The sequence below is a fragment of the Elephas maximus genome, chromosome 2 (genome assembly GCF_024166365.1).
Source record: "Elephas maximus indicus isolate mEleMax1 chromosome 2, mEleMax1 primary haplotype, whole genome shotgun sequence".
NCBI lineage: Eukaryota > Metazoa > Chordata > Mammalia > Proboscidea > Elephantidae > Elephas > Elephas maximus.
Window position 1 is genome coordinate 2732420 of NC_064820.1, and position 26239 is coordinate 2758658.

Consider the following 26239-nt stretch of genomic DNA (forward strand, 5'->3'; position numbering starts at 1 on the left):
CTTGTGAGTGGTGTCTTACAAGGAGGAGGACAGACCTGGCTACAGTCTGTAGACACCAATTGAAGACACACCTGAAAGCCAAGAAGTGCTCAGGACGCATTGTGGAGAGAAAAGCTGAGAACTGGAAGAATCTCGGCCTAAATAGAAAGCGGAAGAGTCATGGCTTTCAAATTTTGCTTTACAAAACTGGAGGGGTAAATGAAACCATTAAGAGAAAAAAAAAAAAAAAGGTTTTGGCTCCATTTGAGTGAACATGCACCTAAAAAAAAAAAAAAAAAATTTTTTTTTTTCTTTTAGTTGGCCTCTAATAGTGCCATTAGGTCAATGAAATTAACACCTCATTAAGAAAATTAGTATGGAAATTAGGTAACTTCAGAGCCTTTACTATCTGAAAGGGCGAAGTTTTAAATGGTAGAGTTAATAGATTGGCACTTTATTAAGTATTCTTGAAGGACAGCATCCTCCCAGTGGGAGAAACACACAAAGCTTAGAGAGAAGTGCTGGGATTCCCACATGGTTCTTCATCTCCAGCAGGACATCTGTTGTGGATTGAATTGTGTCCCCCCAAATATGTGTTGAGATCCTAACCCCCGTACCTGTAAATATGACCTTGTTTGGGAATAGAGTTTTCTTTTGTTATGTTAATGTGGTTGTATCAGAATAGGGTGGGTCCTAAACCTAATCACGCTGAGTTATAAAAAGAGCAGACTAGACACAGAGACACACAGGGGAAGATGGACACCAGGGACACAGGGACTGAGGGCAGACACCAGGAACTAGGAGAGATGCCCACAGAAGGAGTCAAGACCCTGATTTGGACTTTTAGTCCCCAGAACTGTGAGGAGATAAATTTCTATCTTAAAAGCCAGCTACTTGAGGTGGTTCTGTTACAGAAGCCCTAGAAAACTAAGACAGCATCCTTGGATGTCCAGTTATGATGGGCATCAACATTGAGAAGGGTGTTTTGACGGCACCCATTTTACAAACACTGTAAATCTCCCCTCCATATGAATTTATATTTTTCAGATCTCAGTGTCTTGAACTTTCATTTGCATTGGCTTTGGTCGACCCTCTCAAAGACCACAGCCTCTCTTTAGTGAACTCATTCATCATGTATTTACTGAACTTCATCCATGCCTAGCACCAAGCCAGGCCCTGGGTGTACAGTGACAGATGGGCAGCACTGCCTGCCTCCTGGGGCTCAGAGTCTAATGTGAAATTCTGGAATAAATAAGATGTCCTGAATATCCTTTGTGGATTCAAGCTAAGGAGATTTAGAAATAGCTTAGAATCAACTTAATCTCCAAATCAATGTATCATTAAAGTCTGATCCTGGACTACACTAGGAGCTGATCTCCCAGCTTGACGTTCCTGCCCAATTATTTTTTAAGCTATATCAAAATCAGAACCAGTGTCCAAATCTTAAATTTCTAATAGGGAATTCATCTGCATGTTATGATACATTCACTCTGTGGATTATTCACTCAATGGGTTATCCTGAGGCCCTTTGTCTTAGCCTGGGTTCTCTAGAGGAGTAAAACCAATGAGATGTGTTTGCGTGTGTGTGTGTGTATGTATACATATATATGTATGGAGAAATTTACTAAAGGGAAATGGCTCATGCAATTGAGGGGGCTGGCGAATCTAAAATCTACAGGTCAGGTGGCAGGCTGGAGGCCTCTGCAGGCTTATGTCCTAGGAACCGGATGTCAGCCACCAAGAAGAGTGCAGGGTCAAGAGAAATCTTTGCTGGAACATCCATTTATACTCTGGAGGCAGACTGTACTCCCAAGAGAACTCCTCTTTCAAGTGATTGGCTGATTGCATCAGATCACAATGTGGAAGGTGATTACATTATATCACATTATAGAAGAGTACCCAGTCCAGTGTCTGCCAAAGCACTGAGAATCACACCCTAGCCCAGGTGATACATAACATTAACCATCGCACCAATAAATGATTATGAACACATATTATGATATAATATTAATTGAAGAAAGCAACTCCACATTATACAGATGCCATCGTTACAGTAACTTAAAAAATAGAAGAGGAAAAAGACTGAGAGTACATACCCTGACATGCTAGTTACAACTGTGAAGAGCACATTACCACAGGGACCATGTGGCAAGGTGACACCAACAACCCTAGCAGGGGTGGAAAAGGCATCCTCGTGATGGCATAGGAGGCAGGGCATGAGTTAGCAAACATGAGCCATACTGCTGTTTGCTGTTGATAATTGGGCAGAAGTAGGTTTGTGGGGTCTGAAGCTTACACAATTTGGGAGGGATCCTTGCTAAGGAAAAGAATACTAAATAATGAACACGAAATTGCCAGGGCCAGTCACAGGGCCTTAGAGAGTCTCATGAAGTAAAGAAGTTTAATCTTATTGGTAAATTCCCCTCTGGCAATGATGTAAACATTATGAATTTTGATCCAAGGAGACAATAGAAGAAAACATATGAGCGCCATCTTGTGGGGACACCCAGTACCATTCTTTCCAACTTTGCCTCTTCCCAGCCTTCTGCAATGCTCAACCCTGCCCTAGGCCTCTGTTTGGGACTATGGGTGCCTTTCATTATTCTCTTTTTTTGGCCAGGTATTTTATTATAATCATACTTTTGTTACAATAGGGATTAAGCTTATAAGAACAAGAAATTGTACTGAAAGTATTCCATAGGCCAAATCCTCTAGCATAGCTTCTTGTCATTCTTTCTTTAACTGTGCACCAGCCAGCCAACAATTTCGGGTTCAGCTTTCTGATCTGTTTCCCGAGAGATTGTATTCCTGTTCCCTAAATGGCAATCTGTATTCTAAACCGTCACTTGCACAAAGCTTGAAAATAGGTGTCATTATCAACCTTTTGTATTTCAGTTGAAAAACAGAACTAATAGAACTCATAATGGCAAGATTTTACTATTTAATATCTACTTCACAGGCCTCCTGCTTTTGAGCTCCTGGATTTAAATCTCTGTAAAGCTCAAGGCACAGCAGTTTTCTCGACTCCAGACTCCACAGTGCAGTCGTCCTGAGCATGGCACCTTGGACTCGGTCATATACTGACTTTCCCTGCGAGTTTGTTGGCAGTGGAGTCCACAGGAATGGAGTGAATCTTAAGGAAACAGTCATTGCCATGTGTCTGAGATCATATGACGCGTTGCATTGGGTGAACCTGCTGCAAAGGACCTCTTTACAGTGGTAAAAAGCAAAGATGTCTCTTCAAGGTGCACCTGACCCAAGCCATGGTGTTTTCAATCGCCTCATATGCATTCGAAAGCTGGACAACGAATAAGGAAGACTGAGGAAGAATTGATGCCTTTGAATTATGGTGTTGGTGAAGAATATTGAATATACCGTGGACTGCCAGAAGAATGAACACATCTGTCTTAGAAGTACAGACAACAAGGATCGCGAGACTTCATCTCACGTTCTTTAGACATGTTATCAGGAGGGACCAGTCCCTGAAGAAGGACATCATGTTTGATAGAGTAGAGGGTCAGTGAAAAAGAGGGAGGCCCTCAACGAGATGGATTGACACAGTGGCTGTGACAATGGGCTCAAGCATAGCAACGATGGTGAGGATGGCGCAGGACCAGGCAGTGTTTCCTTCTGTTTGCATAGCGCTGCTATAGTTGGAATCCACTCGACAGCACCTAACAACAACGTGTTTGAGAAACAGCACGTATTCAGAAGGGTTGACAGCCCTACATTCTACTGGGTCCTGGCTGGGACTTTGGCTTGGTGTGTAGGTATGAGCAAGTGATGCAGCGTCTTTGAATCTCTTTGCACCCATGCGTGTTCCACCCGAGTGTGTTACAAGAGGCCGAGAGACAGAGACTGTGCAGCGGGTCTGGTATGTGATGGGAATCGAGTACCAGCTGGTTACTTCTATTCCTACTCGCACAGCCCTGTGTAGAGGGGCCTCTGAGTGGCATTGTTGTGGGTACTCTTTATTCACTCCGCACATTCAGCTGAAGGCTGGGCTTCAAAATAGACTTCTGTCCCAGATGGAAGTCAAAAACAGAGAAAGAAGAGAGAAAAAAGCTGAACTGCTCTTGTACGTGTGTTTTGCCTTTTTTTTTTTTAACATAGCTCAGGTACATTTCACATCAACACTGGATCAACTAAAAAATGCCTGGATGGTGCAAATGTTCAACACATTCAGCTGCTAACCAAAAGGTTGTAATTTGATTCTACCCAGAGGTGCCTTGTAAAAAAGGCCTGGAGATCTACTTCTGAAAAATTAGCATTGAAAACCCTATGGAGCATTGTTCTACTCTATCCCACATGAGGTCACCATGAGTTGGAGTCGACTCTATGAGAACTCCCATGCATGTGAAAGTTGGACAATGAATAAGGAAGACCGGAGAAGAACTTTGAATTGTGGTGTTGGAGAAGAATATTGGGTATACCATGGACTGCCAAAAGAAGGAACAAATCTGCCTTGGAAGAAGTACAACCAGAATGTTCCTTAGAAGCAAGGATGGCAAGACTATGTCTCACATACTTTGGCCATGTTATCAGGAGGGACCAGTCCCTGGAGGATGTCATGCTTGGTAAACTACAGGGTCAGTGAAAAAGAGGAAGACCCTCAACAAGATAGATTGACACAGTGTCTGCAACAGTGGGCTCATGCATAACAACAATTGTGAGAATGGCACAGGACTGGGCAGTGTTTTGTTCTGTTGCACATAGAGTCACTGTGGGTTAGAACCGACTTGATGGCACCTAACAATAATAAGAACTATGATAACTGGTTCTGGATAAACCGAAGGCAAGTGGATTTGTCAAGAATTTGCTTTTCTGCCTTTAAACATCTTCTCACTGTCTGAGAGATGCTGTGTTAGCTGTACTGTCCAGGGTCCCTTGGGTGAATTCCGCTCCTTCTAGTAGGTTGTCACTGGGCTTCGGTCTGTCTGGACAAACAAGTCTTCTGCCAGTTTGTGTGACACTGCCGTGAGCACATTGTGTGCATGTATAGGTGGGGTGAGCATGCCCTGTCTGATTGGCCGGAGCGCCTTTGAGCGGATGTTCAGTCATGCCTAGATCAAGTGACCTTGTGTCTAACTAACATGGAGGGGCTGAGATTCAGGCGTGGATGGAGGCCAGACAGGGCCAGGTGTGAGGAGAGCCAAGGGCTTACCTTTGCTGAGGGAGGACACCTGAGATTCAGATTCAAGTGGAGAACACACCTGCCATGACGATTTCTGGAAAGTTGGCCTCAGGTGACATCTGGGTGGGTCCTGCACCAGGGAGGACTCCTCGACCTGAAGCCTCATCCACTAAGTTGTGGGAAGACTGTTAAGTTGGGTGAATTATAATGAAACGGGGTAATACAACCTTTCCTCTGCACTTACTGTTCTGTAAGCCTTTGTGTAAGGATTAAAGTAGATTCCTGGACACCCTTGCCCCATGCACCTGTTGACGTGTTGACCCTCAACACTCCCCTGCGATTCTGTCCACTAAACCTCTTTCATGGGTAAGTTTCCTTTAAAGACGTATGACACCAGTCCGAGATTGTGTCTTCATTTTTATCCTTTGTTGTCTGGGGAGAAGAGTGAACTATGGGAGGTATTTATAATTACCTCTCTTTGGATAGAACAGAGAATATGAGACACCAGTATTCTCTGTGAGGGCACTTTCCTGCATGACATGACCAGGGAGTCTCCTCCTGCTGAGTCTGCACACGGACGTGGCTTTCTCTGCTCTTGACTTCCATGATGGATTCATCCACTTTCACCTGTGAAGGGCTCACACTGGCCACTGGTCTTCCCTGGGCCCACCTTTGTTCTGGTTCTGGTTCTGTGTAGCAAACTCACTGGAGCCGAGTTTACCTTCCTTGGAGATCTTCATCCTGGGGGCAGATTTGGCCTCTCCAGCAAGCTTGTATGTTCTAGAAAGCAGTTCACGAAGAGATGACTGTGATTATGACAGATGATCGGGGTTCCCTGGGGATCCAAGACAAGCAGCTCAGGAATCTGTACATGATGAATGGGTCACACTGGGCTGTCTGCACTGGGTCACATACCAAGACTGGGACCCCAAGCCAACTGAAATCACTAGATTCCAGAACACACGCTTGGTTTGCTTACTTTAAATGCCCTCCACTCTTTCCCTTATTTTTTCTTTTTTATATTAATTTTGCCCAAAGTGCTTCACTGTAAAGTTCATATCAATCTTACTCAGTTTTAGAACAGATTTTTCAGGAAACATTGAAGGTTATATCCACCTACTAAGATTTTAACTAAAAACCAGTCATTTATTATTATTTATAATACATATCAATTATTTAAACTTAATATTAAGAGCAAATTGAAATGTGAAAATTGGTCAATGTATTTTAAAATCATTGTCACTTAATGATAAGACAATAGTGAATAGACTTTTTAATATATCAAAATCTAGTCACTAATTGAAACTGTATTTCATGAACTCCATCTATACTGCATAGCATGTAACATGAATTATTAAAAGCCTTTAGCAGAATATTCAGGGTGAGCATAGACAATTGTCTTTCACTAGTGATCCTGTCTTTGTTTATCCACCTTAAAATGATGTTATTACAGTTGTGGTTGCACCTCAGCTCTTTGTGGGGTTTGTAAATCGAACCCCTAGTAGGTTTCACTATCTGGCACATCCTGTACACCACGGCCACATTTCTGTTGCTTAAGGAACACCCCAACATTCTATTCACATTGTCACACTTCTCTAAAGCTAGCCACATGGCTGTGCTTACCTCCCCTATCATGGTATGGTCACATGACCTTCGTGCGGTCCTTCCTGGGGTCATCACGGCCAGAGATGTTCTCCTGACTCAGAGAAATGCTAATCTTCCTTCGAAAGCTACCTGAGCCCTCACCTCTTCGTGGAACCCCTCCTGAGTCACCTCTCTCTCCTTCGACTCTGATAGGACCAATTGTCTGGGATTCTTGGTTAATATTTGTTTCTCGTTATGTGTATCATTGGAGTCTGAGTAGCGCAAATGGTTAAGGTGATCAACTGCTAACCGGAAGGTATGGAGGTTTGAATCCACCCAAAAGCACCTCGAAGAAAGGCCTGACAACCTACTTCTGAAAATCAGTGGTTGAAAACCCTGCAGAGCACAGTTGTACTGTAAGACCCATGGGGCTGCCACGAGTCAGAGTTGACTCCTTGGCAGCTGGTATGGTTTTTGCATGTTGTGTGGTTTTTGCATGTTGTGTGGTTAAGCAACATTCATGAATGAGTTCTTCCTCCCTCTCTAGACTGGAAAGTCATTTGTGTTCTTCTTTGTGTCTTTAGCATGCCACTGCCCCTCGCACACCAGAAGTCAAAAGAATCTTTACTAATTCATCTAAATGTATAACCAAAATGCGTTACACCAGTTAATGAAATACATCGTGTGTTTGACATTGCCTTATTAAATAAAAAGCCCATGACATTCGCAGAATTAGCATTTTCCGTGCTAAATATTTTCACACACTCCAGAAGTCTATGGCATGTAGTAATCTGTAATTCCATTTAAAGATTAATTAAAATGGCTGTATTCTTCCCCATGTGAAGAAATTTATTATTCTTATTTGTATACGATATAATTTAACCCTCAAAACAGCCCTGGGAGTTGGGCAGTGTCATTCCAGTTTTGCAGAAGAAAAAACCCAAGAAAGTATATGTTTTGGTTAGATTTACATCTGGAAGCACTTGTGGATGTCTTCCGATGCGTTCCTCGGGAATGTTACTGTCTACTTCTTGGAATATTTCTCAGTCGTATTTCTAGAAAGATAATGCAACTCTTAAAGTAAAAGAATCGATTCTGAAGTATATGGCAATGTGGTGCTTGGGAATAAGACACCTCAGCCTTCTTTGGGGTTGTCATTGTGGTTAAGTTGATGTTGAGTAGGCTCCGATTCATGGAAACCCTGTGGACAACAGAACAAAATGTTGCCTAGTCCTGTGCCATCTCCATAATCGTTGTATGTTTGAATCAATTGCTGTGGCTGTTGTGTCAATCCATCTCATTGAGGGTTTCCCTCATTTTAGCTGACCCTCTATTTTGCCAAACATGATGATGTCCTTTTCTGGCAATTGCTGTTTCCTGGTGTAGTTAGGTGATGTCAAATCAGTTCCGACTCATAGCAACCCTATGCGCAACAGAACGAAACACTGCCTGGTGCTGCGCCATCCTCACAATCGTTGCTGTGTTTAAGCTTGTTGCAGCAGCCACTGTGTCAGTCCATCTCGTTGAGGGTCTTCCTCTTTTTCGGTGACCCTCTGCCTTACCAAGCATGATGTTCTTCTTCAGGGACATGAGATAAAATCTCACCATCCTTGCTTTTAAGGAGGTAGCGTATTATCACGAACCAGTGCTACCGAAGAAGTCCAAGCTGCACTGAAGACACTGGCAAAAAACAAGACTCCAGGAATTGATATAATACCAAGTTAGATGCTTCAACAAACAGATGCAACAAACGAAGAAGAGTTGATGCCTTTGAATTATCATGTCGGTGAATAATATTGAATATACCATGCACTACCAGAAGAACAAAGGGTCTGTCTTTCCTAATGACTTGTCCAGAATAAGCGAGATGGAAAGTCTTGCCATCCTTGTTTCTGAGGATCACTCTGGTTGTATTTTTTCTAAGACTCATTTGTTCATTCTTCTGGAAGTAAGGGAACTGTAATTCATGGACAGGCAACCTGAGAGCTACCACTACAGTCGTGATTGTAGTAGAAGTAAATATGACTGTTTGAAATGTGGCTTTTGCACAGTTTGGGGGAAGTTGTTTAAAGTGCAAGTATTGCTCCTCAGCAGTGTCTGCGGCTTCCACTTTGGTTCTTGTATCTGTGTCTGTTCCCATAGCAACCACCATGGATTGAGATAACTGCACACAATACAGAGGCGACAAGAAAATCTGTGTAGTTATATTCATCTCTTTCTCAATTATTGGCTATGCAAAGGCATTCAGCTGTGTGAATCATAACAAATTATGGATAATATTTTGAAGAATGGGAATTCCAAAACACTTAATTCTGCTCATATGGAACCTGTGCATGGAAACTTAAAGGAAATAGGAAGATTATGCACAAAAATTAAAGATATCTATTGTTGTTGTTGTTGTTAGGGGCCGTCGAGTCAGTTCCAACTCATAGCGACCGTATGCACAGCAGAAGGAAACACTACCCGGTCCTGCGCCATCCTTTCAGTTGTTGTTATTCCTGAGCTCATTGTTGCAGCCGCTGTGTCAATCCACCTCGTTGAGGGTTTTCCATTTTTCCGCTGACCCTGTACTTTGCCCAGCCTGATGTCCTTCTCCAGGGACTGGTCCCTCCTGATAACATGTCCAAAGTATGTGAGACATAGTCTCGCCATCCTTGCTTCTAAAGAGCATTCTGGTTGTACTTCTTCCAAGACAGACTTGTTTGTTCCTTTGGCAGTCCTTGGCATATTCAATATTCTTCGCCAACACCACAATTCAAACGTGTCAACTCTTCTTCGGTCTTCCTCATTCACTGTCCAGCTTTCACATACATGTGATGCGATTGAAAATACCATGGCTTGGGTCAGGCGCACCTTAGTCTTCATGGTGACATCTTTGCTCTTCAACACTTTAAAGAGATCCTTGCAGCAGATTTACCCGGTGGAATGTGTTGTTTGATTTCTTGACTGCTGCTTCCATGGCTGTTGATTGTGGATCCAAGCAAAATGAAATCCTTAACAACTTCAGTCTTACCTCCGTTTATCTTGAAGTTGTTCATTGGTACAGTTGTGAGGATTTTTGTTTATGTTGAGGTGCAATCCATACTGAAGGCTGTGGTCTTTGATCTTCATTAGTAAGTGCTTCAAGTCCTCTTCACTTTCAGCAAGCAAGGCTGTGTCATCTGCATAACGCAGGTTGTTAATGAGTCTTCCTCCAATCCTGATGCCCCGTTCTTCATACAGTGCAGCTTCTCGTATTATTTGCTCAGCATACAGATTAAATAGGTACGGTGAAAGAATACAACCCTGACGCACACCTTTCGTGACTTTAAACTAATCAGTATCCCCTTGTTCTGTCCGAAAAACTGCCTCTTGATCTATGTAAAGGTTCCTCATGAGCACAATTAAGTGTTCTGGAATTCCCATTCTTCGCAGTGTTATCCATAGTTTGTTATGACCCACACAGTCAATAAAACACAGGTAAACATCCTTCTGGTATTCTCTGCTTTCAGCCAGGATCCATCTGACATCAGCAATGATATCCCTGGTTCCATGTCCTCTTCTGAAGCCAGGCTGAATTTCTGGCAGTTCCCTGTCGATATACTGCTGCAGCTGTTTTTTTAATGGTCTTCAGCAAAATTTTGCTTGCATGTGATATTAATGATATTGTTCTATAATTTCCACATTCGGTTGAATCACCTTTCTTGCAAATAGGCATAAATATGAATCCCTTCCAGTCAGTTTGCTAGGAAACCATCTTCCATATTTCGTGGCATAGACAAGTGAGCACCTCCAGCGCTGCATCCATTTGTTGAAACATCTCAATTGATATTTCATCAATTCCTGGAGCCTTGTTTTTCACCAATGCCTTCACAGCAGCTTAGACTTCTTCCTTCAGTACCATCGGTTCCTGATCATATGCTACCTCTTGAAATGGTTGAACATTGACTAATTCTTTTTGGCATAATGACTCTGTGTATTCTTTTCATCTTCTTTTGATGCTTCCTGCATCGTTTAATATTTTCCCCATGGAATCCTTCACTATTGCAACTCGAAGCTTGAATATTCTCTTCAGTTCTCTCAGCTTGAGAAACGCCGAGCATATTCTTCCCTTTTGGTTTTCTATCTCCAGGTCTTTGCACGTCATTATAATACTTTGTCTTCTCGAGACACCCTTTAAAATCTTCTGTTCAGTTCTTTTGCTTCATCATTTCTTCCTTTTTCTTTAGCAGCTCGATGTTCATGAGCAAGTTTCAGAGTCTTCTCTGACATTCATCTTGGTCTTTTCTTTCTTTCCTGTCTTTTCAATGGCCTCTTGCTTTCTTCATGTATCATGGCCTTGATGTCATTCCACAACTCGTCTGGCCTTCGGTCATTAGTGTTCAGTGCATCAAATCTATTCTTGAGATGGTTTCTAAATTCAGGCGGGATATACTCAAGGTTATATTTTGGCTCTCGTGGACTTGCTCTGATTTTCTTCAGTTTCAGCTTGAACGTGCATATGAGCAATTGATGGTCTGTTCCACAGTCAGCCCCTGGCCTTGTTCTGACTGATGATATTGAGCTTTTCCATCATCTCTTTCCGCAGATGTAGTCAGTTTGATTTCTGTGTATTCCATCTGGCGAGGTCCATGTGTACAGTCACCGTTTATGTTGGTGAGAGAAGGTATTTGCAATGAAGAAGTTGTTGGTCTTGCAAAATTCTATCATTCCATCTCCAGCATTGTTTCTATCACCAAGGCCGTATTTTCTCACTGCTGATCCTTCTTCTTTGTTTCCGGCTTTTGCATTCCCATCACCAGTGATTATCAATGCATCCTGATTGCATGTTCAATCAATTTCAGACTGCAGCAGCTGATAAAAACTTCTGTTTATTCATTTTTGGCCTTAGTGGTTGGTGTATAAATTTGAATAATAGTCATATTAACTGGTCTTCCTTGTAGGCATATGGATATTATCCTAATACTGACAGCGTTGTACTTCAGGATTAATCTTGAAATGTTCTTTTTGATGGTGAATGCAACATCATTCTTTTATTGTCATTCCCAGCATGGTAGACTATATGATCTTCTGATTCAAAATGACCAATACCAGTCCATTTCAGCTCACTAATGCCTAGGATATTGATGTTTATGCTTTCCATTTCATTTTTTACGATTTCCAATTTTCCTAGATTCATACTTTGTACATTCCAGGTTCCGATTATTAATGGATGTTTGTAGCTGTTTCTTCTCATTTTGAGTCGTGCCACATCAGCAAATGAAGGTCCTGAAAGCTTTTCTCTATCCACATCATTAAGGTTGACTCTACTTTGAGGAGGCAGCTCTTCCCCTGTCATCTTTTGAGTGCCTTCCAACCTGGGGGGCTCATCTTCCAGCACTATATCAGACAGTGTTCCACTGCTATTCATGAGGTTTTCACTGGCTAATGCTTTTCAGAAGTAGACTGTTAGGTCCTTCTTCCTAGTCTGTCTGAGTCTAGAAGCTCAGCTGAAACCTGTCCTCCATGGGTGACCCTCCTGGTATCTCAATACCAGTGGCATAGCTTCCAGTATCACAGCAGCATGCAAACCCCCACAGTACAACAATCCAACAGACACGTGGAGGAAGATATCTATCAGATAATGGTAAGTAGAGGTTGTTGCTGTTGAATGCAGTTGAGCCTATTATAACTCATAGCAACCTTATGAGTCAGATTAAAACTGTCCCATAGGGTTTCTAAGACTGTAATCTTTATGGAAGCACATTGCCAGATCTTTCCTCCTGTGGAGTCATTGGGTGTGTCCAAACCTCTGACCTTTTGGATACCAGGCCTCCTTCAAATAGAAGTAGGTATAGAATGGTGTGCAAAAGCTGGGCATGGAATAGATAGGTCTTCTTCCCTCTGACTCTGTGGTGTGTGTTTGCAGTGCCTGCATCGGGGCCCAGGACCCATACTGTGGCTGGGACGTGGCGCTGAAGAAGTGCACGAGCCTTGAGGAGAGCCTGAGCATGGTGCAGTGGGAGCAGAGCATCTCTGCGTGTCCTGTAAGTGCCCGCTGCCCTGCTACCCCATCTTGCTGCGCTGTGCCCCATGCTTTCCCATGACTAACGGTGAGCCCTTCATCTCCGTGTGCCCTATAAGTGCCCACCGCAGGCCCCAAGACCTTCTCACTGGGACTTATCTCTCCTGCTACCCTAGCCCGCTGTGCTGTGCCCCACACTTTCCCGTGAGTCACGGTGAGCCTGGCTGTATGTCCTTCTGTGCTCTAAACCCCTTCAGCTCTGAGCTCTCGTTTGCACCATGCAAGGAGCTGCTCGTGAAGTTTCGGTCTGTTTGGAAGAGCAGTGTCTTAGGGGGAGACACGTCTGTCTTGATGATGGAGTGTCACATTCTTGGGCCTTTGTCTGTTTCATTCTTGGGCCTTTGTCTCCAGAGCTTGGGGTGAACTCTCCCACCCTTTGCAGCATTAATAAGAGGGATTTACACCCACGAATTCCCCTTAGGGGTTATAATCCCAAGCCCTGAGATAAGTAGAGCTTTTAAAAGAATAAACTGAAGGAATCACCACTGACAGCCTTATGGGGCACTGCTCAGGGTCACGGGAAGTCTGTGGGCAATGGCCCAATGCCCATTCCCCCACTGAGCCCTGGGGAAAGAGGAGGAGGCCCCTACTTTCCGATCCACACTCTCTGAATCCAAGAAAAGCAGATTCCAAAGTTCCCATTGGTAATCTGTTTGGGTCCTCACTCGTAAAAAAAAAAAAAAACAGTTTTTTATGTCTTCAGAATCCTTAATCCAGTAACTCCAAACCCCTCTGCTCTTAGAAAACACGAGTCACAACTACTAGCTTCCACTTTTTGAAAAGTCACCAAATCACTTTGCGGGCACGTGACTGTTGGCCCCTGTGACGGCCAGGTCTTTGGTATTTCTGCAAAACAGAGGTGCAGAGAGAAGCAACACGTTCACTATTGTATGTCATTGCTGTCTCACAATACAGTAGGGCTGCCCGAGGCATCGTAGCAGAGCCACTTGGTCTCTAATCAAGGAACTTGCTCTCCCCAGGATCTAAACCATGACCTTGCAGTAGCCCACCCTTCACAGTCTAAGCAGGAAGGCCAGGCAGCAGGAAACGGAGAAAGCTATGATATTAAAACCAGTATCATGTCCCTAATATTGGGACAGATCGAGAGGTCTTTCATGACAGTACCTTCGGTATCACTGGTCAGGCAGTGCACAGCTGGGCAGGGGTCGGCTGTTGGTCCTTCCTCTACTGAACTCCAGATCTCTGATTTTAGAAGGAAACTTCTTTGTGGTGCGTCTTGAAATTGGTTAGAAAAACAGCCATGTTTGTGCCAAGTCTCTTCTCATTGCTCAGTGACACACGAAGAGCAGAAAGCTGTTCACCTCAAATTCTTTGCAGCTAGAAAAGTATACAGTGTCATATCCAAACTGTAGCCCTAAAGTAGCGACGTGCCCTTTAGAGGAATCAGCAGATCTTCTTCAGACCCTTGCCCTTGGCCTTGAATGATGGAAAGGGCAGAAGATGGTGGCAGTTTGTCGCACGCAGTAGGAGTGCCAGTCTGGGTCCGGGGTTGTTTTAGTTTATGTCTCAGGGACACTGCTTATGGAAAGGGGACACACACCCACCCACTGGGTTTATGGCAAATCCATGTGTTGGATGTTTCTGCAGTAAAAAATGGAGATGATGCAATATATGTTTGAAGTGCCCGGAGTGTTGTCACTCAAGTGAACATTTGCTGCTGCAGTGACAGTCTCTGCTCTAAAGCCTAGTGTTGTCAGAGGGTCCTGTGGTCCTGCCTGGGGTTGGCACTGCCGCATCCCACATCTGTGCTTTCGAGATACAGCCATTATGCTTACTAAGAACTGACACATGGTCTTTGACTTACTGCCAGTGAAACACACACCGTGGCTATTGTTGTAGCTGCTGTCCAGTCAGCCCCCCATTTATGGCAACTGCACCCACAACAGACCAAAATGCTGCCAGTCCTGCCCCAGCCCCATCATCAGTTGTGGACCGGATCATCTTCACTGGCTGATTTTCAGAAGTAGATCACCAGGCTTTTCTTCCTAGTCTGCCTTTGTCTGAAAGCTCCCCTGAAACCTGCCCAGCACCACAGCAACATGCAAGCCTCCACTGACAGATGGGCGGTGACTGTACGTGAGGTGCGTTGGCTGGGAATCGAACCTGGGTCTCCTGCACAGAAGGTGGGATTCTACACTGAACCACCAATGTCTCGTAAACTGCACAAAGCAGGATCTGTTTTTCTGACACAAGGTGATTTCATTTTATTGAACTATCTATATTCTCTCACCCAGTGTAATTTGTCATATTATCAAGATACACTTTTGATAAAAATATGCAGAACTTCCAACAACAAACTTATGTCCCTGTGAACAAAACACATAAAAGAAAACCGTATATTCTGTTCTGATTCATGTAAGCTACCGTATAGAAAGCAGACAACTATTATTATTTTTATCATACATCTCTTTCTAAAGATCTGTCTCTTAGAAAAAGATGGGCTGGATGAAATGTACTGACTTTAATACAGAGCAGTCTAAACAGGTTTTTAAAATATAACTTGCTTCTATGTTTTTTGCTTTTGACTAAAATGGAAGAAAGGCTTGATTTTTTTTTTTTTTTTTGGCCAAATCTGCTGTATTTCCTCAAATCTGAGATGCCATTAGTTATGAAATAGACAATTGTTTCATGTACTAAGACAGACTAAGAAGCAAGGCCTGGTGACCTGCGTCCAGAAATTAGCCCGTGAAAACCCTGTGGATCATACAGAATGTTGCCTGATCTAGTGCTGGAAGATGAGCCCCTTAGGTTGGCATCCAGCACACCAGCGATTGTGAAGGTGGCACAGGACCTGGCAGCGTTCCGTTCTGTCATCCATGGGGTCGCCGTAAGTCAGAGCCAACTCAGCAGCGACTAAAAACAACAACAACAAGGGAAAAACAAAACATGCTGGCGTGCTGCCAACTGCATTCAAAGATGTTAAAATACCAAAAAAATTTTAAAAGTCAACTTGTAATCAGTTAAATATTTTTCTGTCCTTGCCTGTATATCTTTAGTGCAAAGGAACTCAAGCTTTATAAGCCAAGGGATTTTTGAGTAAGACCAAAGCATCACGTATCGCCTGTAAAAGCTCGTGTTGAACAGTGAAAGAGGAAGGCCTGTTACCGTGAGCTCAAGGAGTCCCAGCGATGTTGGTGATGGTGAGCTCAGCCTCCATCTGTGGGTGAGATGCTCTGCTCCAGCGATGCTGGTGACGGTGAGCTCAGCCTCCATCTGTGGGTGAGATGCTCTGCTCCCGAGACGCTTCAGGCCAGAGACGAGAACCCCAGAAACCTTCCCAGGGACTTAGGGGCTTACAGAAGACTCTGTCTCCTCTCCAAGTTCCCTGTTTAAAAATGGTATGGGCTTGTGTGGTCCCAGAGAGAAGGCAGCAGTTTGCGGACATATTGATTCATGTTCTGTTTGCTTATAAAATTGGACTGGAGGGCATTGCTCTCAGTTTAAGGGGTGTGAAGTGCCTGAGCAAGATCTAAATTGAGCTAACTGGCATGATTTGGGTAGTACATATGCCCGCAAAGCTTGTAACATTGTTTCACAAGGATAGTATTGTCTTAAGAGCCTACCTGGGCCTTATTCCTGCACGGTACCATCCCTGTTGTCTGTGGGAGCGTGATTACTAGAACCACATAACATACAATGAGCTCCTCTTCCAAAATACAGCGTGAAATCACTAGCGAAACACTCAGGCCAGATAAACACCCAAGGCCCCCGCAACAACAGGATTCTTCCCTCAGATACTGCTTAAAGGGCACTGCAGAATGAATGGAGGCCCTGGGACGTGCAAACAAAGAAAGTGCTCAGGGTCTGACCGGAAGGTTGGAGGTTCAAGTCCACTTTGGGAAGAAAAGCCTGATGATTTGCTCGTGAAAAATTAGCTGTTGAAAACCCTGTGGAGCCCAGTTTTGCTCTGACACTCGTGGAGTCACCGGGAGTCAGCGTCCACTCTACAGCAGCTGGTTTGGTGTGAAGAGGTGTTATTTGTGGCTGAGTCCAAAGCACTCCATTTAGTGCTGGCAACAGCACAGACCAAACTCTGGAGGACGAGGGGCTCTAAAACTACAACAGGAAAGAAACAGCACTTCAATCCAGTGTTTCTGATGTACTCGCTGACCTACAGGATGGTGCCAGCTCTCAACATCTCCCCAGAGCAGTGGCTGGTAGGTGGCCCAGAGGCCCAGTGATCACCCTGCATATAATAGCCAAAGAGCAGGGAGACCTCATTCCTGAGCCTTGTGATAGAATCCACCGTCAGAGAAGGAGAAGGGAAGAATGTCCAGTCATGAGTGTGTGCCATGTGCTCAGGGCCATGTTAGACATCGTTCAGTGGGTTCTCATTCAACGTTCACAGAGACCCCAGTGATGGACACCACCGCTTCCAGTTTATAGGTAGAAGAGCTGAGACTCGGAGGCGTTAACTAAAGTGCCCCTGCTCACCCGCACTACCAGAGGCCACGCGGCAGCCTGGCTTAGCCTTAGTTCTCTTGGGAGCTGCCCTCTTTCCTCCCTGTACTCTGTTTATAGAGCTAGGCTTAGCGGTGGTTTGAATGCATGTCGTAATGAGAGCCAGGTCTTCCTGTCCCACATGTTCAATATCCTCTAGCAAAAGCTACTCCCGTGAAACTTTGAAAATAAATGGACAGTCTTTTAACTTGTGAAATAAATGTCCAAGTGAAATACATAAGACCCCAGTGTAGCCCTAGTGAAGTGACAGTGTACAGCAATGAGTCTAAACTTGTGGTCCAGGGCGCTGTGCTCGCCAGATGAAACACACCCTCGGCCAGTGGGAATTATAGAACTGAATACGGATGCATGGAACATGGTGTTATGGCTTAGGTTCACTACCAAAATCTGATCTCCTGTAGCTGTGGGAGATGCTTTATTTCCTAGGTGAAGAGAACCTTGCTTTTACATAAACTGAGGGTAAACTTATATGAAGCTGATTTCCTTGAGATTGTCACCAAAGAAGGATGGAAAAACCCTAGTATAGAATGAAGTGGCCGGGAACATTCATGGGCTTCAGACTCAGCTATTCCGGGCTGATTCTTGGATCTTCTGTGGACTGTGTGACTTTGGGCAAACCACGTACCCTATCTGACCCTCTATCCTGTCATCTGTAAAACGGAATCTAGATAGCAGGGATGTTGTAAAGATACGAGAAGTTGATACACGTACAACAGCCCTCGGCACACTAACTGGCATGCACTAAACTACAAAAACGACATGTTATGCTATGGTTTAATATTTAACGTTTAATATGATAAAGCACATACCATCGGCAGAAACCCACAAGGTAGCAAAGCTGAAGAGATTTCATCTGGATGGATTTATTTCTGATGTCTGCATAAGGAAAACTAAGAAAATATAAATTTTTATGTTTATATATATATTTGTATAAAGTACTTTATATAAATATATAAATTATTCATAAGATTTTCACTGGCCAATTTTTTTAGAAGTAGATCACCAGGTCCTTCTTCCAGCCTGTCTTACTCTGGAAGCTTTGCTGAAAGCTGTCCACCATGGGTGCCGCTGTTGATATTTGATATACCAGTGGCTTACCTTCCAGCATCACAGCAACACGCAAGCCAGCACAGTATGACAAACTGACAGACAAGTGGATATATTAAATTGCAATATTGAAGGATTCTATGGGGAAAATATTGAACAATGCAGGAGGCATCAAAAGAAGATGGAAGGAATACACAGAGTCTATGCACCAAAAAGAATTGGTCGACATTCAACCATATCAGGAGGTAGCATATGATCAAGAACTCACTGAAGGCATTGGTGAAAAACGAGACTTCAGGAATTGATGGAATACCAATTGAGATGTTTCAACAAATGGATGCAATGCTGAAAGCCCTCACTCATCTATGCCAGGAAATTTGGAAGACACCTACCTGGCCAAATGACTGGAAGAGACCCATAATTGTGCCCATTCCAAAGAAAGGTGATCCAAAAGAATGTGGAAATTATCGAACAATATCATTAATATCACATACAAGTAAAATTTTGCTGAAGATTAATTAAAAATGGCTGCAGCAGTACATCAACAGGGAACTGCCAGAAATTCAAGCTGCATCCAGAAGAGGACGTGGAACCAGGGATATCATTGCTGATGTCAGATGGATCCTGGCTGAAAACAGAGAATACCAGAAGGATGTTTACCTGTGTTTTATTGACCACGCAAAGGCATTTGACTGTGTGGATCATAACAAATTATGGATAACACTGTGAAAAATGGGAATTCCAGAACACTTAATTGTGCTCATGAGGAACCTTTACATAGATCAAGAGGCAGTTGTTCGGACAGAACAAGGGATACTGATTGGTTTAAAGTCAGGAACGGTGTGCATCAGGGTTGTATTCTTTCACCATACCTATTTAATCTATATGCTGAACAAATAATCCAAGAAGCTAGACTATATGAAGAAGAACGGGGTATCAGGATTGGAGGAAGACTCATTAACAACCTGCATTATGCAGACGACACAACCTTGCTTGCTGAAAGTGAAGAGGACTGGAAGCACTTACTGATGAAGATCAAAGACCACAGCCTTCAGTATGAATTGCACCTCAACATAAAGAAAATGAAAATCCTCACAACTGGACCAGCAAGCAACATCATGCTAAATGGAGAAAAGATTGAAGTTGTCAAGGATTTCATTTCACTTGGATCCACAGTCAACGCCCATGGAAACAGCAGTCAAGGAATCAAATGGCATATTGCATTGGGCAAATACTGCTGCAAAAGACCTCTTTAAACTGTTAAACAGCAGCAGTGTCACTTTGAGGACTAAGGTGCACTTGACCCAATCCGTGGTATTTTCAGTTGTCTTGAAAGCTGGACAATGAATAAGGAAGTCCAACGGAGAATTGATGCCTTTGAATTATGGTGTTGGTGAAGAATATTGAGTATACCATGGACAGCCAGAAGAACCCTGTGAGGCAGGGCCTGCCCTGTAGAAATGCTATGAATTGGAATTGACTGGACAGCAGGTTTGGTTTTTTGGTCTGGCCAGAAGAACAAAGAAATCTGTCTTGGGAAAAGTACAGCCAGAATGCTCCTTGGAAATGAGCATGGCAAGACTTCCTCTCATATACTTTGGACATGTTACCAGGAGGGACCAGTTCCCAGAGAAGGACATCATGCTTAGTTAGGGTCAATGAAAAAGAAGACGATCCTCAGTGAGTTGGATTGACACAGTGGCTGCAACAATGGGCTCAAGCATAGCAACGCTGATGAGGATGGCAAAGACCAGGCAGTGTTTCATTTTCTTGTACATAGGGTTGATATGAGTTGGAACCGATTCGATGGCACCTAAGAACAACATATAAATTGTTAAGTTACAAATTATATATAAATTAACTGGAAAAGTAAAGCAGCAGAACCTGCACCCTCACTCGTGGGTCTGTGTTCCAGGCAGATTCTGCAGCTGGTGGTTAAAGGCAACTCAGAGTGCCCTCGCCTGATGATCTGTGTGCTTTCCTGAAGTTCGCAGGTTCCTAGGCTCTGAAATTTAATTGAACCAACTGAAAACACTGCCCATCAAACTCATTTGATGCCCCCCACCCTCCGCCGCCTGGCCAAAACATGAAGCCCGCGTTCATGTCCTGCAGAGTGTGGTACTCTGTGCTCTCCTTGGATTGCCCACGTGAGGGGACAATGCTGCTTGATCGCCAGGTCATTAGGGCCCTTCTCTCCTTCCTGGTCCTCCTCCTCCTCTTTCTTGTCCTCCTCCTCCTTTTCTTTCCTCCTCCTCCTCTTTGTCCTCTTGCTCTTTCTCCCTCTCCTTCACCTCCTCCTCCTCCCCATCCATTATCATCTCTTCCAGTGACCTCTGCTGCTTGTACGCTGAAATACTTCTCTTACATCCTTTCCTGAAAGTGATAACAAAACATTGCAAACGCATTCCGCTGTCTTGTGAGAGACCCTTCGCCTGTTCTCTCTCCCTGTGGCCCTTCCTGACGTGCTGCTGTGCATCTGCTCCCAGACCAGGAACCTCACCGTGGATGGGCAGTTCAGCCCGTGGTCCCCGTGGACGCCGTGCACACACACAGATGGCAGTGCTGTGGGCTCCTGCCTCTGCCGGACCCGCTCCTGTGACAGCCCGGCCCCACAATGCGGCGGCTGGCCGTGCACCGGCCCCAGTGTGGAGATCACCAACTGCTCCAGGTGTGTCCCGCAAAGTTCCCAGCTGACCCCTGCAGGGTGCCCAGGTGACATGCCCAGGTGTTCACCCTAGACATGGAGAAGCCTGGGGAGCCAAACATCACATGGGCCTTTCCTTTTCTAGAGGGAGGTACAGGGAGCTTAAAACCAAAAACCCATTGCCATTGAGTCAGTTCTGACTCATAGCAACCCTAAAGGACAGAGTAGAACTCCCCCACTGGTTTTCCAAGGAGCACCTGGTGAGTTTGAACTGCTTATCTTTTGGTTACCACATGTAGCTCTTGACCACTATGCCACCAGGGTTTCCTTCCACAGGGAGCTTACCTGCTAAAAATCACACCACCTGTGAAAGGAGATCTTCAAATATTGATTAGATTCTAATTCTAAACCTAGTCATACGTTCGTCATTGGACTGGGAGAAACATTTCTAATTGGCAATGTATCATTGGCTTGTGTAAGGAAAGGTCTATGTTAAAACCCCTTTGTGAAATATATAGTTAACAGTCCCTCATTGCTAAAGCATTATGTTTGTCCCAAAGTGACCTAAACCAGTTCACTCTTCAAATTGTCACTTTCTTTTTGACAACATCAGTGACATCTGATGGTTAGAAACAGCTGAGAGCTGTAGGCTTCTCCCTTCTGATCTGGCCGTTAGGTGGTGTGGGATAATGAAAGAAAGCAAGTCTCAGGCCAAATTTGGGCACACGTACAAAACCATCTCACGGCCTGTCCTTGTAAGTCAGTTGTCTTAGGGTTCTACAGACCAAAAGAACTAATCAGAACCCCTCTCTGAGTGACAAGGAGAGAGAGAGAGAGATGATGAGAGAGAAAGACTGGGTTTAGGGAATTATCTATCTCCCTGTATACAACATGCTCCGTATCTTGCAAACAGAACATACCATAAAATGCCATGATTAGTAAAAGATTTAGACAAGCATTTCCAGACAGTTTTGGAAGCAGTATTTTTTATCTTTTTAACATTACACTTTTGTTCATATATAAAGAAACTTCGACGGTGAAATGCTGCTTTATTTATGTTGAAGTTAATTTTTAAGTTTTTTTTTTTTAAATGAAATTCAATAAATTACTTGGATACTTTTAAACACTTACAGGTAGCAGAATGCAAGATATTAGCTAATTGATGGGAAGCTTTGAAGGATCTTATTTTGCGGTTATTTAGTTTGTTATGATAAAACAGCTTTATTATAATGTCACACATTAAGTGATCACTGTATATTTTTATTATATCATTACTCTCAGAAAATAAAGGAGATGAAATGAAATATACATAGAATTTTCTCGGGAGAATTTTTATTTGAAATTATTTTAGAAATTATTCATTCCGCTTTTTGTTTATACCCAGCGTCAAGGGCATAGCTATGGAACTACAGGTTTTAAAAGAATGTATAAAAGTAAAAATGCAAATTAATGAGTGGATTTTTTTTTCCCCCATGGAAATCTAAACCCTATGGATGAGACTAACAGATATCCATGGAAATGCTTGTGATTTCTGAAGTGGAAAAAACGGGCGTGCGTTGGATGGTCTGCCCAGAAGTTTAAAATGGATTTAACAGATACTTTAGCACTTCAAGTATTTTAAATAACCTGTGGTTCTTTTTTCAAATAGTATTGGACCAAACTTCTAGGAAGATATTTAAATCATAAATATTCTGGATCAGGCATTTTAAGAAAACAACATACTTTTAAACCAAAAAAGATTTTTCTAGCTGTCACTTTAGTGGTTTTATAATACAACATTAATGTATAGAGACATGAAATTTTCACTCCTTATTTATGTTCTTTATGCTTTTGTCAGTTTGCAAGGGAATGGGTCAAAGATCTGGACGTAAATGTCCTTTCTTCATTGCTAACAGAGTTTGTTTTAAAGCTTTGAACACTGCAGCACTATTTATCCGTGTGGATGCCGTCCAGAGAACTTTGCACTGGCGTTCACCATGTTTTAAAGGCAGCATGGCGTGTAGGTTCTAGAATGTGCCTTTGTCATAGCTGATAGCAGATACAGTGCACGTCAGACAGAACCGTTAACTTGAGAGGTTTAAGGATTTGTCTCTAAATGTTCTTCCATGAAATCACATCACTTATTCTTCCTTTGTTTCTTAGCAGTTTCTATTATAGCCCATCTTAAGTTATTTACAATGCATTTAGAAACATCATTCTCAAACTTCCCATCTTGACTGTAAAATCAGACACCTGGAAGAAAAGTGCAAAGCCACTGAGCCCCTCATGGCTTGGCCCGTGGGCTCCCCACACCCATCCTGCCCCACACCAGGCAGCCCACATGGGAACACTGGAACTCGGGGTGAGTGAGGGACGGACTGTGGAGCTAGTGCTGACGGCGTGCCCTCTTGCTCCCCCAGGAATGGAGGCTGGACCCCCTGGACCTCCTGGTCCCCCTGCAGCACCACCTGCGGAATCGGCTTCCAGGTGCGCCAGCGGTCCTGCAGCAACCCCACGCCGCGCCACGGTGGCCGGGTGTGCGTGGGGCAGAACCGCGAGGAGAGGTAGGTGCCGCCTACTGCCCCACCTGCCTCCCCATCTGCGTGCCCGCTCCAGCAGCTGTTTCGGGTCTAGCTTAGTTCATCTGTGACATTCCTTTCCGTCCACCTGAAGTGTCCTCGTCTTTGTCTGACATCCTTTACCTTTGACTAGAACCCCCCATTGAGTGTCACCTGGCCCACGGTACCTGCATCCTCTGCGCAGGTGGGTGATTCCCAACAGCCCAGCTCCAGGGTCCGCATGCCCTGCCCTCTGGCTCCCTGGAGGCCCAGGAGAGTGAGGCCCACTGGGAAGGCAGTTCTAGCCTGTCCACCTGGACCAGGCTCAAAGCTTCCCATTCCTAGTGCTGTTGGTCCAGGTGCAATTGGTCAGAAGAGGGAAGTTTCCATCAGAAGTAAATCAGCAGCTGATGCGCCTGGGAGAGCACATCCGGGATCTGATTGTACCTGTAGGGTAGCTGGCGCCAGACTGTTCCCAGTACCTGTAGGGTAACAGGCGCCAGTCTGTTCTCAGTACCTGTGGGGTAACAGGCGCCAGTCTGTTCCCAGTACCTGTGGGGTAACGGGCGCCAGTCTGTTCTCAGTACCTGTAGGGTAACAGGCGCCAGTCTGTTCTCAGTACCTGTGGGGGAACTGGCGCCAGTCTGTCCCCAGGTACCTGTAGGGTAACTGGCGCCAGTCTGTTCCCAGTACCTGTGGGGTAACTGGCGCCAGTCTGTTCCCAGTACCTGTGGGGTAACTGGCGCCAGTCTGTTCCCAGTACCTGTGGGGTTACAGGCGCCAGTCTGTTCCCAGTACCTGTGGGGGAACTGGCGCCAGTCTGTCCCCAGGTACCTGTAGGGTAACTGGCGCCAGTCTGTTCCCAGTACCTGTAGGGTAACAGGCGCCAGTCTGTTCTCAGTACCTGTGGGGTAACAGGCGCCAGTCTGTTCCCAGGACCTGTAGGGTAACAGGCACCAGTCTGTTCTCAGTACCTGTGGGGTAACAGGCGCCAGTCTGTTCCCAGTACCTGTGGGGTAACAGGCGCCAGTCTGTTCTCAGTACCTGTAGGGTAACAGGCGCCAGTCTGTTCTCAGTACCTGTGGGGGAACTGGCGCCAGTCTGTCCCCAGGTACCTGTAGGGTAACTGGCGCCAGTCTGTTCCCAGTACCTGTGGGGTAACTGGCGCCAGTCTGTTCCCAGTACCTGTGGGGTAACTGGCGCCAGTCTGTTCCCAGTACCTGTGGGGTAACTGGCGCCAGTCTGTTCCCAGTACCTGTGGGGTTACAGGTGCCAGTCTGTTCCCAGTACCTGTAGGGTAACAGGCGCCAGTCTGTCCCCAGGTACCTGTAGGGTAACTGGCGCCAGTCTGTTCCCAGTACCTGTGGGGTTACAGGCGCCAGTCTGTTCCCAGTACCTGTGGGGTAACTGGCGCCAGTCTGTTCCCAGTACCTGTGGGGTAACTGGCGCCAGTCTGTTCCCAGTACCTGTAGGGTAACAGGCGCCAGTCTGTCCCCAGGTACCTGTAGGGTAACTGGCGCCAGTCTGTTCCCAGTACCTGTAGGGTAACAGGCGCCAGTCTGTCCCCAGGTACCTGTAGGGTAACTGGCGCCAGTCTGTTCCCAGTACCTGTGGGGTAACAGGCGCCAGTCTGTCCCCAGGTACCTGTAGGGTAACTGGCGCCAGTCTGTTCCCAGTACCTGTAGGGTAACAGGCGCCAGTCTGTTCTCAGTACCTGTGGGGTAACAGGCGCCAGTCTGTTCCCAGTACCTGTAGGGTAACAGGCGCCAGTCTGTTCTCAGTACCTGTGGGGTAACTGGCGCCAGTCTGTTCCCAGTACCTGTGGGGTAACTGGCGCCAGTCTGTTCCCAGTACCTGTGGGGTAACTGGCGCCAGTCTGTTCCCAGTACCTGTGGGGTAACTGGCGCCAGTCTGTTCCCAGTACCTGTGGGGTAACTGGCGCCAGTCTGTTCCCAGTACCTGTGGGGTAACTGGCGCCAGTCTGTTCCCAGTACCTGTGGGGTTACAGGCGCCAGTCTGTTCCCAGTACCTGTGGGGGAACTGGCGCCAGTCTGTCCCCAGGTACCTGTAGGGTAACTGGCGCCAGTCTGTACCCAGTACCTGTAGGGTAACAGGCGCCAGTCTGTCCCCAGGTACCTGTAGGGTAACTGGCGCCAGTCTGTTCCCAGTACCTGTGGGGTAACAGGCGCCAGTCTGTTCCCAGTACCTGTGGGGTTACAGGCGCCAGTCTGTTCCCAGTACCTGTGGGGTAACTGGCGCCAGTCTGTTCCCAGTACCTGTGGGGTAACTGGCGCCAGTCTGTTCCCAGTACCTGTGGGGTAACTGGCGCCAGTCTGTTCCCAGTACCTGTAGGGTAACAGGCGCCAGTCTGTCCCCAGGTACCTGTAGGGTAACTGGCGCCAGTCTGTTCCCAGTACCTGTGGGGTAACAGGCGCCAGTCTGTCCCCAGGTACCTGTAGGGTAACTGGCGCCAGTCTGTTCCCAGTACCTGTAGGGTAACAGGCGCCAGTCTGTCCCCAGGTACCTGTAGGGTAACTGGCGCCAGTCTGTTCCCAGTACCTGTGGGGTAACTGGCGCCAGTCTGTTCCCAGTAACTGTGGGGTAACTGGCGCCAGTCTGTTCCCAGTACCTGTGGGGTAACTGGCGCCAGTCTGTTCCCAGTACCTGTGGGGTTACAGGCGCCAGTCTGTTCCCAGTACCTGTGGGGGAACTGGCGCCAGTCTGTCCCCAGGTACCTGTAGGGTAACTGGCGCCAGTCTGTTCCCAGTACCTGTAGGGTAACAGGCGCC

General features: G+C 45.3%; 1 protein-coding gene across 6 annotated transcripts in view; it reads left to right on the plus strand.

Moving 5' to 3' along the window:
* The window catches only part of SEMA5A (semaphorin 5A), a 553896-nt gene that overhangs the window by 437319 nt on the left and 90338 nt on the right, over positions 1 to 26239 (plus strand). For all 6 annotated transcript variants that reach the window (XM_049860605.1, XM_049860561.1, XM_049860570.1 and 3 more), the window contains 3 exons: positions 12585 to 12702; positions 20756 to 20937; positions 23313 to 23456. In XM_049860605.1, coding sequence (XP_049716562.1) covers positions 12585 to 12702; positions 20756 to 20937; positions 23313 to 23456 — 444 coding nt within the window. The remainder of the gene's footprint in view (positions 1 to 12584; positions 12703 to 20755; positions 20938 to 23312; positions 23457 to 26239) is intronic.